Consider the following 17,219-nt stretch of genomic DNA (forward strand, 5'->3'; position numbering starts at 1 on the left):
CCCAGGCCTTCACCACACTATTGTCTTTGTCTATTAGTTATGCATATACTGTATGTATATGAGTTCTTCGGTTAACCTCTTCCTGTCTTCCCTCCCAACCCTCTAAAGCACATGTGTCAAACACAAGGCCCGTGGGCCAAATCCGGCTGGCCAGGCCTTGCAATGTGGCCCGCACTGCGCTGTCATCACTGCACTCCGCTGTCAGTTTATGACATTGTCAGTTTATGACTGTTCAGTAAACCATTCTGCCCGCGATTTAGCCTGGATTTTAGATTTTGGCCCCTTCTCTGATTGAGTTCGACACCCCTACTCTAAAGCATGTCAGAGGTTGTCTGTTCCATGTCTTCATGTCTCTCTCTGGACCTCTTTTGTTCATCAGTTTATTATGTTCACTAGATTCCACTTATAAGTGAGATCGTGTGATATTTGCCTTTTTTGACTGGTTTATTTCACTCAGCTTAATACTCTCCAGGTCCCTCCGTGCTGTTGCAAAGGGTAAGAAATCCTTCTTTTTTACAGATGCATAGTATTCCCTGGTGTAAATGCACCACAGCTTTTTTATCCATTCATCCACTGATGGGCACTTAGGCTGTTTCCATATCTTTTATATGGAAGCTATTATAAATAGTGCAGCTATGGCCGAAACCGGTTTGGCTCAATGGATAGAGCGTCGGCTTGGGGACTGAAAGGTCCCTGGTTCGATTCCGGTCAAGGGCATGTACCTTGGTTGCAGGCATATCCCCAGTAGGGGATGTGCAAGAGGCAGCTGATCAATGACTCTCTCTCTCATCTATGTTTCTAACTCTCTATCTCTCTCCCTTCCTCTCTGTACAAAAATTAATAAAATATATTTTTAATAAATAAATAAATAAATAATAGTGCAGCTATGAATATAGGGGTGCATATGTCCTTACTGATGTGATTTGGTATTTCAAGCTTCTTAGAATATATTTCTAGAAGTAGGATCACTGGGTCAAACTGTAGTCCCAATTTTAATTTTTTTAGTAAATTCCATACTGTTCTCCACAGTGGCTGCGCCAGTCTGCATTCCCACCAGCAGTGCGCGAGGGTTCCCTTTTCTTCGCATCCTCGCCAGCACTTGTTTGTTTCATTGATGGTAGCAGGTGTGAGGCGATACCTCTTTGTCATTTTCATTTGCATCTCTCTGATGCTCAGTGACTTCGAGCATCTTTTCATATGTCTCTTGGCCATCTGTATGTCCTCTTTGGAATTATTTATTTTTTAATTTCTATTTTCTTGTACTTGCTAATGTAAGGTTAAAATATTAATATTAAACGTGTTTTGCCAGGAATTGGGTCAATCCGGATAACCCAGAGTAATGTTTGAAACACCCCCAGGGCCGCTTACTGACCTTACTGACCTTTCTGGGTTGCTTCTCATGATCTTCTCATCAACAAATCCAGGTCCTTCTAAAGAAGCACGAAGCCTTCCTGGTGGACCTCAATGCGTTTGGAAACAGCATGCAGGCCCTGCGGGACCAGGCTGCAGCCTGCCAGGTAAGGAAAAGTCAGGGATGACAGGAATCACAGTGCCCACAGCAAAGATAAAGGAATTCTCTTAGCTACTGGGCTTTACTTTCTATAATCCAGGAAATAATTGCAAAGAAAATAGTAAGTTCTATGATCTTTATGTACAAAAATTGTAGCATCTTCATAGCATCAACAAAGTTTTAGTACCTAAGGATTTCTAGATGAGTGTTATTTTTCACTGTTCTTTTTCTAATTATCTCTTTTGTTTGCATCTCTTCCTCATACATTTCTTCTTGATTCCTTTCCTTCCTTTATTCGTTTTTTCCTATACCAACACTTTTAAATGTCCACCATATGCAAACATGAATAAAAAATAATCCAAATTTGCAGGGAAATTGTAGTCTTTGTCTTGTTGTTAATTATCACCTGAGGATATTTTTCCATTGACTTTTAGAGAGAGTGGAAGGCGGGAGGAGAGACACACAGAGAGAAACCTCCGTGTGATAGAGACACATCAGTTGGTTGTGTCAGACCAGGGCCAGGGAAGCTAATGATTTAAAGGTCAAAGGGTTGCAGGGGTCTTCAAACTACGGCCCACGGGCCACATGCGGCCCGCAGAGGAGTCTGATCCGGCCCGCCAGGTTTTTTGGGCAGTGAGCGCAGCTGAGGTGTTACAGTAGGGATTAGTAGTTCATATAGTCCGGCCCTCCAGCTCTCTGAGGGACCGTGATCTGGCCCCCACTTTAAAAAGTTTGAGGACCCCTGTTAGAGGATTCCTACTGGAGGCCCAAGGAATGAAAAGGGTGATGAGAGATAGGTAATGAGTCTTTACATTTCTCAAATAATATTCTGAAGCATTATGTATATAATGATTTAATATCTGCTTTAAGAGCTGATGGCTTAGAGCATTTAATATATTTCCAACACATTGCACACTCACTTGCTCACTATGTGTTCGCATTGCCAGCCTCCCTGTTCCCCGAGAAGTGTTAGGATGGAGCAATATCTCTGCAAATGCCACGTTGAGATCTCTTTGTTACTGTCAGCCATGGAAGAGGTTCCAACTAGAGGTTTCTTTCTCTTGTGAGGTGCAGGGAGAGCCCCCTGCACCCCCCTTCCCTGCCCCTTCGTCAGGTTCTACAGAGAGATGTTCCCGATGGGTGACTTACATGGACTTCTTCTGGTTTTGTTCAGCAGCAACAGGCTGCCCCCGTGGAGGGCGCCGCTCGAGAAGAGAGGGTGCTGGCTTTGTATGACTTCCAGGCCCGCAGCAACCGAGAAGTCACCATGAAGAAAGGGGATGTCTTAACGCTGCTCAGCTCCATCAACAAGGTGCGTACTCCTTCCGACTTCTTCCCGGCCACGAGGGCCTCCTCCACAGTCCTGCCAGATATTCCTGTTTCAGTCAGTCAGCATTTTTCTGGGGTTGCTTTCCCTGGTTAAAAAAAGTTACAAAAATAAACCTTAAGGTGGTAGTTTTTTCTAACACAAACTTAGCTGTCAGGTTTGTCGCATCATCTGGTTTCCATCAGATTCACACAGTTGGAAGGTGTTGTTCATGGACCGGCCGCCCTCATTCGGAGGACCCCGGTTCAAAAGGAGCAGCATTGGCCCTGCTCTGGGGTCTGAGAACGGGGGTGATGGGTGAAGGGTCTGAACTGTGGCAAGCAGCCTGTGCCACAGCCGTAGAGGCCGATACTTGAGGCTCCTGGTGAAATCCGCTCAACTGTGTATTCATCTCTGTTCCCTACTCCAGTCCCCACCCGCGCACTCATTCTGTGCTTTTGGTCTCTTATATCATTACTCGAAAGTAATAACTACTGGGTAACCATAACCAGGTGTGAACGTGTTGAGATTTTTGCTGTGTTTAGCATGACAGGAAAATTCTGAAAGAACACATATGAAAGGTTTACTGGCATTTAAAAAAAAGCAGAATTGAGGTTGACTCCCAAGAGCTGATAGACTTGGCCTGCGGGAGAGTGTGTGTGTGGGAAGCTCCTCATTCCTGCATGGATGCAGTGTTCTTAGCCTAGTGTGGCAGACAGATATTTATATATATATTTTATTGATTTCAGAGAGGAAAGGAGAGAGAGATAGACACATCAATGATGAGAGAATCGTTGATTGGCTGCCTCCTGCACGCCCCGCACTGGGGACTGAGCCCGCAACCTGTGCATGTGCCCTTGACTGGAATCAAACCTGGGACCTTTCAGTCCGCAGGCTGACACTCTATCCACTGAGCCAAACCAGCTCGGGCTGGCAGACAGCTCTTACAGGGCACAGCAGTGTGGTGGTGGCTGTTCCTGGAGCAGAGCTAGCTTTGTCTGTCTATAGAAGTCAGTGGGCTTAGCCATAGAGGGTAAAACTAGCTGGTTATCCCATATCTTAATGCAAACTGGATCTTGGATAAACAGTTGTATTTAATGCTTAATGATTTCTTATCCTCTCCAATTCAGGCACCTTTGGGCAAACCTTCGTCCTCCTTTGAGGGGTTTTGTTGTGGGGTCTTTGTGCTTATTTTTGTAGGTATTTGCCTCATTCTATGCCTGTGCTGTGCAGGGAGACAGATGTGATTCAAAACTGTGTTCGAAGGTGTTTCTTGTCTGGAGTCATTGGTTTGCAGCGTTCCGTTTTTGCTTTCCCACTAACTGGGGGCGGGGTTGGTAATCCACGAGACAAGCTGAGTTGTTAGTCCTTGGTTGGAAAAGTTAGCTTGCTTTTCATTGCTGTTTCCTGAAAATGACTTGGAGATGCTCCTGAGTTGTCCCATCTGCTGCCTTGATTGCTGGGGTCTCACCCACCCTTCCCTTCAAGAAAAACCAAGTCCTGTCACAGCGGTCTCTGTGTTTCACAGAGGACTTTTGTAAGAATCCCTTTTCCCAAATAAAACAATTAAAAAAAAAAAAGAACTCTCTTTGGTTTTTATTGATAAAAACCTTATCAAAGTTAAAGGTCTAACATCAAATGTAGTGTATCTTGATTTCAGAAGCTTATTTCTGCAATCCCTGCAATTAATCATTTACATTCTTTTTCCCCCCTTTTTGTATATAAAGTTAATAGCCTTCATTTTTTATATTTTATTATTGATATATTACAGGTTCTCCCCCTCCCCATTTACCTCCTCTTCCCAGCCCCTGCCTCCCCTCCAGGTCTTCACTACCCCATTGCCCATGTCCATGGGCTGTGCATGTAAACATATATGTTCTTTGGTTATCAGTGAAAATTATAATGCTCCTCCCACAAGTGGTGGTTCGCTCCTCTTGGCTATCAGCCTGTGCTTAGGGACTTGGTTGAACCGTCTCCTATTGGTGACCTTTCTAAGAGCTAACGCCGGAGTGGGGTCTGCTCTCCCTCCAGGACTGGTGGAAGGTGGAGCACGAGGACCACCAGGGCTTTGTGCCGGCCGTCTACGTCAGGAAGCTGGCCCACGACGAGTTCCCTGGGCTCCCCCAGCGGTGGCGGGAAGAGCCGGGCAGCATCACCCAGCGCCAGCAGCAGATTGAGGACCAGTAAGTTCTGGAGGCTGCGCAGGTGTTTGGCCACACTTTTCCTTCTGGCCAAAGGCACTTCTCACAGCTGCAGAGAAGCTAAACGTAAACTTGGTGTCTTCCAAACACTTCATTTATTTATTCATTTATTATTTATAAAATATATTATTATTGATTTCAGAGAGGCAGGAAGAGGGAGAGAGAGAAACATAAATGGTGAAAGAGAATCATTGATCGGCTGCCTCCTGCACCCCGCCCCCACTGGGGATCAAGCCCCAACCCCAGGCATGTGTCCTTGACTGGAATCGAAACTGGGACCCTTCAGTCTGCAGGCCGAAGCTCTGTCCACTGAGGCAAACCAGCCAGGGCTGAAATACTTCATTTTGTCTGTGAAGCCAGAGAACCCCAGTACCATTAAGCCAATTGCCTGAGGTTAGATTCCTAGTAAAGTCATGTCTTCTGACTCCCTGCCTGGCATTCTTTCAAGTTTAGAAAAAGGTTTGCTGGCTTCCGTGTGAACTTTGTTCTCTCTGCCAGGCTGTTTCCTATTCAGTTGTCAGCAGGAATTTCAAAATTTCGCTTCTATTAGATGTCACTTTTATTATTTTTAAATGGAACACTGTGTTTGTTTCTCTGCCCTCAATGCTATTTTCCTTCTCTCTGTATTTCCTTCACTTCTTTACTATTTTTCTTTTTATTTTATCTCTCTTTTGTGTCCCTCCTCTCCTCTCTGTCTCTCACCCTGCTTCATCTCTTCAATGTTTTCTTCGTCTTATATTTCACCTTTTCCATTCTCTCCATTTATACACCTAGGTATCACTCTCTCCTCGACCGGGCAGAACAACGCAGACGTGGTCTGTTGCAACGTTACAATGAGTTTTTGCTGGCCTATGAGGCGGGCGACATGCTGGACTGGATCCGGGAAAAGAAGGCAGAGAACACTGGCATAGAGCTGGATGACGTGTGGGAGCTGCAGAAAAAGTTTGATGAGTTCCAAACGGTGAGAAAGAGGAGCCATTTCTCCCAGGCAGTTTTTTAGGGGTTATTATTATTTCCTTCTATCCCATATTTCCTCCTGAGTATCACTTTAATTTCAAATTTGATAAATGTCTACCACAAACCTGCTGAGAGTTCCACATTGTAAATCTTTCTCTGGGTATTGCGGATGCAAGGAAAACGCAGAGGGAAATAGTCACCTCAACTTTGCAACCTGAGTTTCCTGCTGTTCCTAAGTCCTAGAAGAAGTGGTGATGTACCTCAATTCTTCAAAATGTGCCCTATCCTGTGCTGTGCTTCTGACGCATAGATACAAGGCCAGAGATCGAGGTTGGGTGGGCACATAGGAAGGATAACCTGACTTTAAAGCTAGACTATTTCTAATTTCCCACCTACTTAAAACCCTTCCATGCTCCTTTATTCTTTCAGACTCATTTTAGTATTTTAACTAGCAGTGAACATAAATCCCTTTCTTTCTTATATAAAAAAATATTTTTATAATTTCAAAGAGGGAGGGTGGTGGAGATAGAGATAGAAACATCAATGATGAGAGAGAATCATTGATTGGCTGCCTCCTGCATGCCCCACACTGGGGATCGAGCCTGCAACCCAGGCCTGTGCCCTCACCAGGAATCCAGCTGTGACCTCTGGTTCATAGGTTGACTCTCAACCATTAAGGTATGCCGGCCAGGTCTTTCTTTTTTATGATGGGTTCCAGTGAAATTCAAAGTAATAGATGATTGATGGATAGTAACCGAAATTACATTTTATTTTTTTAGGAACATGTAAAGAGAAAAGTGAAAGAAAGAAAAACAAACATAAAATTACAAAATAACACCAAAAATGAGACTTCCATAGGAAAACTCCTTGAAAGGCTACTGTGTAATACAATGAACAATATTGTCACTGTGGACAGTGTAATGAGCCCCCGACGGCTGTTTCTTACAACACACCTCAGCAGAAGCAGATCTCAGCTTGTTCACGAAATTCTATAGAAGGTGGAGGAGTATTTTTTGGCCGAACAGAATATTACATGGCCAGGTGTAGATCCCCCTGACGGTGCTATTTAACCCAGGGAGAGATTTGTAAGAAAGCTAAAAAAAAAAAAAGGAAATTCATCCTGTTTTCTCTCAATATGTAAATGGATTCAGTTTACATTTAGATCCTGGTCATTTGGAGTTTATTATGGAATATGGTGTGAGGGAGAGCTACATCTTATCTTTTTCCCAAATAGTTAACCAAGTTTTTCAGGATCATTTACTAAAAAGTCCATTTTTACCCTAGTGATTTGAGGTACTACCTGTATCATATAGCAAAGGTCCATATGTATTTAAAATTATTACTGTAAATTATTTGTTTTTCCTATGATGGATTTGATAAACCAAAGTAGCCTGTATGTTCATTCATTATTTACAGAATTTCTATATTATGTTTTAATACCTTGTAAGGAAAGGCTTTCTAACTACTACTCAAAGTTCAGGTTCACGGAATGCACTAAAAGAAAAGATTGATAAACTTTAGCATAGCAAATATGGTGATAAAACAAATCAGAATACAATCAACAAACTGGGAGAAAATATTTGCAAGATATCTTATAGATAAAGGGCCAATATGTCTGTATGTAAGTATCTAAAAAATTGGGGGGGTGGGAATAAAAACTGTTAAACAATAAGAATAGGCAATTAAAGCATTACATTGGAAAATGAAAAATAAAGAGAAATCTAGGAAAATGGATGTGCTCCATACTTCAGATAAATAACAATTCTCTGACCAAGTTTCTGATAGTCATGGGATGTCAGGGAGATTAAAGGTACTCTACTAAGGGCCAATTTGGGGAGGGCAGCTTGTTTTGTATTGAATATAAGGTTAGCAATATGTTTTAATATTTAGCCATGTCAGGGCAAAGATAAGCAGGCAAGTATGAAAGCTTCATCAGAAGGGATCTACACTGCTTTGCCTACATTTTCCCATCTAGGATTTGAAGACCAATGAGCCTCGACTGAGGGACATCAACAAGGTAGCTGATGATCTGCTATTTGAAGGGCTTCTAACACCAGAAGGAACTCAAATACGGCAGGTAACGAAGGCTCCTTCCATTTCTCCTCTCTACCAGGCTGAGCCTGGGGAGTCCTCATTCCTCAAACATACTCAACTTCATATTCCGCAGTTCAGCTAGGACATGCAGAAGGTCAAGGTGGTATGGAGCTGCCACCAAAAAGGTTAAAGACATTAGACCAAATTGTTCAACCATTTGAACTGATCTGAAGTCCATAGATTGCAACATATACTCAGCTTTCCCCTATCATCACAGACACAGAAATTCAGTGCTCGAATATGAATACAATGAAAATGCAGACAAAGGAGTTATGATAATGGAAGGGATACATCAGAAAGATGTATTGGAAGAGATAGATCCTAATAAAATCTGATGAAAAAAGGAAAAGAATATAGGTCAGTAGAGATGGGAAAGGGAGCATTCTAGAGCTGACTCAAATTTGGACTTGGACCCATGGGTTCATGAAATATCTAATGAACATTAGTGGAACATCACGTCCAGCTCTCTGGGTTGTAATGAACTAATGAGGATGAGTACTCTTCTGCTTTTTGTGGGGGTGGATGTGGAAAAATGGAAAAGGAAGGTTCACAGGAACCATTTACTTGCCATCTACAGAGAGCAGGACTCTAAGAGACCACTTTGTTTCATGAGTGCAGGATGAAGAAAGACACACATTTCTCCTGGAGAAATGCAATAGCTTCTAATTACTAAGGCAATGCTTCCCGCCCACTTTTCAGAGGACACAGCATAGTCTCTGTGGCAGCAAACACCGATGGCCACTCCAGGGTTGATGGCTTCACCCTGAAGCATCAGTTTGGGAAGGAAAGTGATCCCCTTCATCACTGCACTGGCATAAATCAGGCCCGAACTCGGAATATCCAACAAAGACATGAACCTATCCAATTTTGGAAGGCAATGACATGAAAACAAACATGATTTAAACCCTGTTTAGTGTTCACACACCACGGAGCTGTCTGAGTCAGTTCCCTGGCTCAGGTCTGACGTGTCTGCCTCTTCTAGGAGCTGAACACCCGCTGGGGCTCCTTGCAGAGGCTGGCAGAGGAGCAGCGCCAGCTGCTGGGCAGTGCCCATGCTGTCCAGATGTTCCACAGGTAAGCACTTGAACCCTGAAAAACAGCCTTGTTTGAGAAGTCACTCAACAGCCTCCATGTCTAATTATCATAGTGGAACCATAGCTATTAGTATAGCTCTTCTCCCTGAGATAGAGAAGGTAGATCAGGTGTTTCAGTGGTATATTCCTCACTTGGCACATAGCATACTCCCGGATAACCAGTGCCAGTTTTCTAGTGCCTAGGCTTGGGCAGTCCATGTGTGTTGTCATGTCAGTGAATAAAACTTTAGGTAGAAGCAAGACATTTAAGTAACTATATTTCTGAACTAGATGTAGACGGTAGAGAACAACAGATATCATAGCGACATTAACTATTGCTTCAACAATTTATTTATGATTTCCAGTTCTGTTTCTATACTAAGAAATACACATATGTAACTAAGCAAGCAAACAAATGAACAAACAAATAGAAAACCAAACACCTTCTCTGTGCACAAATGTATTTTTGAATATCCAGAGAAGGGAACAGTGAAGTGCAGATGGTTGTGTTTGTTCAGAGTGGCTTCAGGGGGAATGCGGTGAAGTATAACAGTTAAGCATGCAGCTTCGCAGGCAGGCCACCTGGTTCAAACATAGGCTGTCATTTAGCAGTTGTGCAACTTTGAAAACTTATACTTAGCATCTTTAAAATTCAGTTTTCTCATAAATGAAGTAGGAATGGTAGTAGTAACTATGCCTCAACTTGTGAAGATGAAATAAGCATATGTTCTAGCACAGTAAAAAGGATGATGGTGGTGGTGATAGTGATGATGATGATGATGATGGTGATGATGGTGAGGATTATAATAACAATGGTGATGATGGTGGTGATGCTGCTGCTACCGCTGATGGTGATGGTGATGGTGATGATGATGGTGTGGTGATGATGGTGGTGGTGGTGGTGATGATGATAGTAGTGGTGATGATGATGGTGGTGGTGGTGATGATGATGATGATGGTGTTGGTGATAATGATAATGGTAGGGATGATGATGATGATGATGATGTGGTGATGATGATGGTGGTGGCGGTGGTGATAATGATGATGGTGGTGATGATGATGTGGTGGTGATGATGATATGGTGATGTGATGATGATGATGATGATGATGATGATGATGGTGTGATGATGATGGTGGTGGTGTGATGATAATGATGTGGTGGTGGTGATAATAATGATGATGATGATGATAGTGGTGATGATGATGGTGGTGGTGTGATGATGATGGTGGTGATGATGGTGGTGGTGGTGGTGGTGGTGGTGATGATGCTGATGTGGTGGTAGGGATGACTTCCTTGTGAGGCCAGCTAGCCATCCCCTGGTGCACATTCTTACTTTTAAACTTTTTCCTCTCGTTAAAAGAGAAGCAGATGATGTGAAGGAGCAGATTGAGAAGAAGTGCCAGGCCCTCAATGCTGCGGATCCTGGCTCCGACCTGTTCAGTGTTCAGGCCCTTCAGCGACAGCACGAGGGGTTTGAGAGAGACCTTGCACCTCTGGGAGACAAGGTGAGACAGGAGCTTCTAAGCTTTTCTAACATTTTCTTTTTTACCTATCAATGCCCTCTCCTGTGGTTTTAATTTCCCTTCCATATTCTTACATTTATCTTTCTATTACTCCGTACTTGTCCTTGTCTTGTATCCTATCCTTAAAGCAAGACCACTGGAAAGACATGCCCCAGACCCATTAGCAGGGGAAGAAAATATATTCGAAATGAACCTCCTGTCCAAGTGCCTATTTAATGGGCTACAAGCGAGCAGATCGTACAGAAGCTATTTGGAAGCCTGTAGCCTAAAGTAAGTAGGAAATGGTCACAGCCAAGATGGCCAGGCCAGTGCCTGAGCATGGTGCATCATTTCCTTCACAAGTAATTGAATGACTTTAATCCTATCCCAACCAAAAAGTGAACCTTGGAGCTTGCCTGATACACTCTGGGATAAATCAGAGTCATCATACAGCATGGCTTTATCATGCAGAGCAAAAAGAAGCCCAGAAATGTTGATATTGGGAAGATCTTCACAAGAAAAATCAGGATCCTTGGTTCCCTAATGATGCTGTCACTCACCATCTTTTACTTAACCACCTTCCTCAAACTCCTTCTTATCTTAAAAAGTCTATGGCCCAGCCACCGTGGCTCAGTGGCTGAACATCAACCTATGAACCAGGAGTTCATGGTTTAATTCTCGGTCAGGGCACATGCGCAGGTTGCTGCCTGATCCTCAGTAGGGTCATGCAGGAGACACCCAATCAGTTATTCTCTCATTGTTGATGTTTCTATCTCTCTATCTTCCTTCCTCTCTGAAATCAATATATATATATATATATATATATATATATATATATATATATATATATATTTTTTTTTTTTTTAAGTTGTATGGGCATGTCAATGTGGCCTACTTCAGGGAGTCACCAACAGAGCTGCCATTTTAGTGAAGAAAACAGCAAGATGTCCTTGTACCTCACTGATGTCAGTTTGAGGAGCCAGGACACTCAGGACTGTGGGTTTTTCTTTTGCGAGGATCTAAGTGTGACTCTAAGATGATGACCAGAGCTCTTGTACCTCCTCAGGTGACCAAATTGGGAGAGACAGCCGAGCAGCTCAGCAAATCCCACCCAGATGCCACCGATGACCTGCAGAAGCAGCGAACGGAGCTGAACGAGGCCTGGGATGACCTGCTTGGACTTACAAAGGACCGGAAGGAGAATCTAAGTGAGGCCCAGAAGTTCTACTTGTTCCTCAGCAAGGCCAGGTAAAGATCAATCACCAGGTGGGTGGACGATTTCCTGCCCAGACCCTGAGGAGCAGTCTGGGTACAGGTGCTCTTCACCGCGGATCTGGAGGGTACCTCAATGTCCAGATAGTATTTGTGATCAGGCACAAAAATCTATAGTTCAATATGTTGAGCCAGAAAATGTTGAAATTTGAAGGAATGTGAAGCTATCTAAGCAAATCAGATAAACTTCAATAGAGTGTATGCTGTACGTATATAAGACGCTATGTGAGGACTTGTAGGATATGGGTATTTTCATTGTACTGAGAAAGCACAGAGGAATACAGATAACCATGGTAGAATGCAGTACAACCCCAAACTCTCATCTTAATATGTAAATGAAACTATACTACCCTGTTCACCCCAAAATAAGACAGTGTCTTATATTAATTTTTTCTCCCAAAGTTGTGCTAGGTCTTATTTTCGGAGGATGTCTTCTTTTCGGGGAAACACGGTAGTATACAAACAAAGGCACGAGGCTAAGAAAGGGGCAGCATGTTCATGGAACAGGCAGGGATAGCTAGAGCACTGGCTTTGTATCAGAGGGGTAGGGAGAGGTAGAAGAAAGAAGCTTAGAAACGTTGAGATCAAATACTAGAGAATTATCATTACCTTGCTGAAGAGTGTAGGCATTATTACACATTAGTAAATGTACACTTTGTGGAGCAATTTCCACAGTCTTTCCCAGCATATCAGTCTGCTGGGAGGAGCACTCACAATTTTTGAAGAAAAAATGATGCGGTTGCTGTTGGGGGCACCCATCCCAATTCAGCACCCCTGGAAAGCTATAGTTTTTTATACAGTAAAAATAAATGGTTTCCACACTCATTTCTACAAATAACATTTTGTTCCTAGATGATAGGTAGATAGGTAGGTAGATAGATAGATAGATGATAAATAGATAGATAGAAACCTGGATGTCAGATTTGAAGTCAAATATTACCCCTTTCCCTTTATAAAATCTTACTTTTCAGTGCTGGGGAAGGAATATTCCCAGCCTTAGAGCAAATTTAATACCTTATTTTACCTCTTTATGACACTTTTGCTTTTAAGATTATTTCTTTTAATAGGTGACTTCCTAGAATGCACAGATTTTTTTTCACAATATTTGGAATTTAGTAAGCACCCAACAAATTTTAATTGTTTGGATAATTGAATAAATGAGTTTACAAAAGAAGAGATTGTTTCTCTTATGTATGCCTTCCTTGAGATTCTGTAATAAGATACATTTTTAGCTAAATTTAGCTTGACTGGTATGGCTCAGTGATTGAGCATCAACCCATGAACCAAGAAGTCACTGGTTTGCCTCCCTGTCAGGGCACATGCCCAGCTTTTTGGCTTGATCCCCAGCAGAGGGCATGCAGGAGGCAGCCAACTGATGTTTCTCTCCCATTCATGTTTCCATCTCTCTTTCCCTCTTCCTTCCTTTCTCTCTAAATATCAATAAAAATTTTCATAAAAAAGTAAAAAGTATTTACTCTTAGAAACTTTTGAATATGCACTATAGTATTATTAGCAATAAAAAAAATAATCTACTGTAAAGGAACATGAACCCTTAGCAGTGATGGAATACGTACTGTTTCAGGACTCCAGTGTCTGGATTCCAGTCTAGATGTCTGCTTCTCTTAGTTATGTAACATGGACAAATCACTTATTATCTCTACGCCGACTTCTTTATCTCCAAAATGAAAACAAAAGAACTCCCAGGATTCTGTACAGAATTAGTACAGGAATTGAAGAAAGCAATATATGTAAAGAAATTTTCAAGTTTAAGGGATTGCTATTGTTAGTCAGGCAGTGAAAACAAACACCTAAGATCTGTGAGGCATATAAAGCCAGATCAACGGTATTAATCTGGAAACATTTCCAAGGGGGGAAAAAGCCCAAAGACAGACAGCCCTGTAGTGAGTTGCAAGATTTTCTTGTCAATCCCAGCATGTCTTTTCCTCTAGGGACCTACAGAATTGGATCAGTGGCATGGATGCCATTGTATCCTCAAAGGAGATGGCTGAGGACTTAACTGGTACTGAGATAATGATAGAGCGACACCAGGTATGGCCACAAACGCCGTAGCTTCCGTTCATGTGACTTGGCTGTGATGTCGTTGGCCTCACCCGTTCCTTCTCCTTCTTCCCCACAGGAACATCATGCGGACATGGAGGCTGAGGCTCCTGCCTTCCAGGCCTTGGAAGACTTCGGTGAAGAACTCTTAGACAGTGGGCACCGAGACATCCCTGAAATAGGAAAAAAGCTTCAAGCTGTCAGACAAGAGAGAGATGATTTGGAGAAAGCTTGGGAGCAGCGCGAGAAGATGCTAAACCAATGTCTCGAGTATCAGGTACAGCAAATCTACAGCCGTGGAGCATATTGGCCTCTGTCTGTTTCTTCCATGCAGTTTTGCATGGTGAAGGAGGGTGGTCATTTTACTAGTCTCCCCATGCAGAAAGCACCGGGGCAGCTCTTGGTTATCTGACACTACGTTCTCCGCTTTGCAGACTGACCACTGTGGTATTCGTGGCCCTTATTCCTGTTAAAAGAGTCAAACAAAATGGGGGTCATTTCTCAGCATGAAGTGGGATGATTATAATTTACTTATTCATTGACTTTTTAATTTATTGGTTTTTATTGAGGGCCTATTGTGTGCAGAGCCAGGGCACACAGTAGGCTCTCAATAAAAACCAATAAAGTTTAGTAAGACAGCATTCCTTTTCTTAAGGAGTGAAATTAGACACGTAGGCAGATCATTCTAGTTCTTGTTAATGAAACAAAGTGTATGAATGGTTTGAGGTTAAAGAAGAGGAAGTGACTAACACTTTTGAGGGAAAAGAGTGAGTATTGCAGGAGGGAGAATGGTCACCCACCTTACATAAGCAGCCAGTATTCACCAGGGGTAGATGTGGGAAATAGCACCCCAAGAATGAAGGATAGCTTATGTAAAGACATATATGTGTGTACAGGGAAATGTAAGAGGTCCGGTACAGTGGTCCCCCATTTGTTTATGGGAGGTATGTTCCAATACTCTTCTAGGAGAGAGCTTGGGATGCCTAACACCACAGATAGTACTGAACCCTACATATACAGTCTTTCTTTTTTTTCTGTACATATATACCTGTGGCAAAGTTTGCAAATTAACATATTAGGATTAACAATACCTAAATAATAAAATACAACCATTATAACAATACACTATAATACAAGCTATGTGAATGGTTTGGAGGCCATTATAAAGTAAAATTGGGGCTACTGGAACACAAGCATTGGTACAGCAGGTCTAGCAACCAAGACAGTTAAGTGACTGGCAGTTGGGGAGGGTATAAAAATGTGGAGTGTAGCAGAGCAAGCTGTCTGGAGACTTCTCGCTCTGCTCAGAAAGGCACATTATGTAAAAAGTATGAATTGTTTACCTCTGGCATTTCCATGTAATAGTTTCTGATCGTGGTTGACCTTGGCTAGTTGAAACTGCAGAAAATGGAATTGTGGATGAGGGAGGACTCATGTACCTCTAACCTGACTTTTCATAGTTGTTCCAAGGCAACTGTGACCAGGCAGAGAGCTGGATGGCAGCCCGTGAGAACCTCCTGAGGTCAGATGATAAGAGTTCCTTAGACACTCTGGAGGCCTTGATGAAGAAACGTGATGATTTGGACAAAGCAATCGCTGCCCAGGTAATAATATAAGAATTCAAAACATAACTATAAGTAATAACAGAAACTCTGCATATGTTTGTGGTTTACTATTTAAAATATTCCCATTTGCTGCTATAGGAAACTCTGAGGTAGTTTGACACTTGGGCTTATTCTAATTTAAGTCACACATGAAAATGAACTTTCTTAATTTATGTCCAACTTTTCAAAACCTAATTTAAGTCACACATGAAAATGAACTTTCTTAATTTATGTCCAACTTTTCAAAACCTGAATTTTTACCCACTTTGGCTCAGTGCATCGAGCATCGGCCTGCAGATTGAAGGGTCCCGGATTCAATTCCAGTCAAGGGCACATACATACCTCGGCTGCAGGTTCCTCGCAACCAATCGATGCATTTCTCTCACATCGATATTTCTCTCTCTTTCCCTTTCTCTTCCACCCTCTCTAAAAATCAATGGGAAAATATCCTCGGTTGAAGATTTTTTTTAAAGCCAACCAGAATTTTAGAGTTGGAAGAGATTTTTTATTCTGTCTATTCCAGCATCGCACCCAGTGCAGAAGTAACCCTCCACATGGCCATGGGAAGTAATAAAGGGAGGCATTCGGTACCACACAAGTAGCCCATCTAAGTATTCTTAGTAATATTTCTCATTTTGTTTATTTAAGGTCCACCTCCCTGTAAGGCATCTGCCCTTTGGTCCTGCTTTGGTTTCCCTTCATGAAGTCACAAAAGGATATCTCTGTTCTTTTCCGGGATTGTACAAGGGCTTAATATCTCTCTCTCTCTCTCTCTCTCTCTCTCTCTCTCTCTCTCTCTCTCTCCCTGGCACTAGGAAAAGAAGATCACCGAGCTAGAAGATTTTGCCGAGCGGCTCATAGCTGATGACCACTATGCCAAGGAAGAGATTGCCGCTCGGCTCCAACGGGTGCTAGACAGGTCAGGCCTGAGCAACTGTTTTTGAGCGACAGGAAGTGGCCCCTCTGGTAGCATTGAGCATGGGGGTAACGCTGAGCTTTTCTTATCTCTAGATGCCTAAAACGACCTTGACACTTTGGGATACTTTGTGATCTACACTCCCAGAATGAAAGACATAGCCGTTACCTTAGCAATTACTTGACTTACCTACTATATTTTATATCTAAAAATTATGAGACTATATGTTACATATAACATAGAAATATGGTGTGTATATATAATAATATGACATATAATCATATGATATGTGACTAAATAATTTTTAACTCTATTATACATAACTCATAAATATAAATAATGAGCGGGGAAGGGACAGGTTGGCAAATGGCAAGAGTCGTGGCTATGCCATTTGAGCTTGGGGGAAGGCAGAGGGCAGAAAATGATCCCGCCCCTCTTCCAGATGGAAGGCTCTCAAAGCACAGCTAATTGCTGAGCGGACAAAGCTGGGAAACTATGCTGACCTAAAACAATTCTACCGCGACCTAGAGGACCTGGAAGAATGGATCAGTGAGATGCTGCCCACCGCCTGTGATGAGTCCTACAAAGACCCTACCAACATTCAGGCAAGCTCAGAATAAAACCCCCGGGGAAAGTCAGCGTTCGGAGATTGCCAGATGAATGGTCACCGCCTTACCGTGAACATTTCCTTACTGTTGTGATCCCTCCTGCTATCCTCAGAGACG

General features: G+C 42.6%; 1 protein-coding gene across 1 annotated transcript in view; it reads left to right on the plus strand.

Moving 5' to 3' along the window:
* The window catches only part of SPTA1 (spectrin alpha, erythrocytic 1), a 69,178-nt gene that overhangs the window by 29,031 nt on the left and 22,928 nt on the right, over positions 1 to 17,219 (plus strand). Inside the window, exons 20-32 of the mRNA XM_084865792.1 lie at positions 1,425 to 1,517; positions 2,685 to 2,822; positions 4,848 to 4,999; positions 5,792 to 5,978; positions 7,950 to 8,051; positions 9,051 to 9,142; positions 10,503 to 10,647; positions 11,711 to 11,892; positions 13,866 to 13,965; positions 14,054 to 14,251; positions 15,435 to 15,578; positions 16,394 to 16,497; positions 16,937 to 17,099. Of these exons, the coding sequence (XP_084721918.1) occupies positions 1,425 to 1,517; positions 2,685 to 2,822; positions 4,848 to 4,999; positions 5,792 to 5,978; positions 7,950 to 8,051; positions 9,051 to 9,142; positions 10,503 to 10,647; positions 11,711 to 11,892; positions 13,866 to 13,965; positions 14,054 to 14,251; positions 15,435 to 15,578; positions 16,394 to 16,497; positions 16,937 to 17,099 (1,800 nt within the window). The remainder of the gene's footprint in view (positions 1 to 1,424; positions 1,518 to 2,684; positions 2,823 to 4,847; positions 5,000 to 5,791; positions 5,979 to 7,949; positions 8,052 to 9,050; positions 9,143 to 10,502; positions 10,648 to 11,710; positions 11,893 to 13,865; positions 13,966 to 14,053; positions 14,252 to 15,434; positions 15,579 to 16,393; positions 16,498 to 16,936; positions 17,100 to 17,219) is intronic.

This window comes from Pipistrellus hanaki, assembly GCF_964339955.1.
Source record: "Pipistrellus hanaki genome assembly, chromosome: 18".
In the NCBI taxonomy this organism is placed as follows: Eukaryota; Metazoa; Chordata; class Mammalia; order Chiroptera; family Vespertilionidae; genus Pipistrellus; species Pipistrellus hanaki.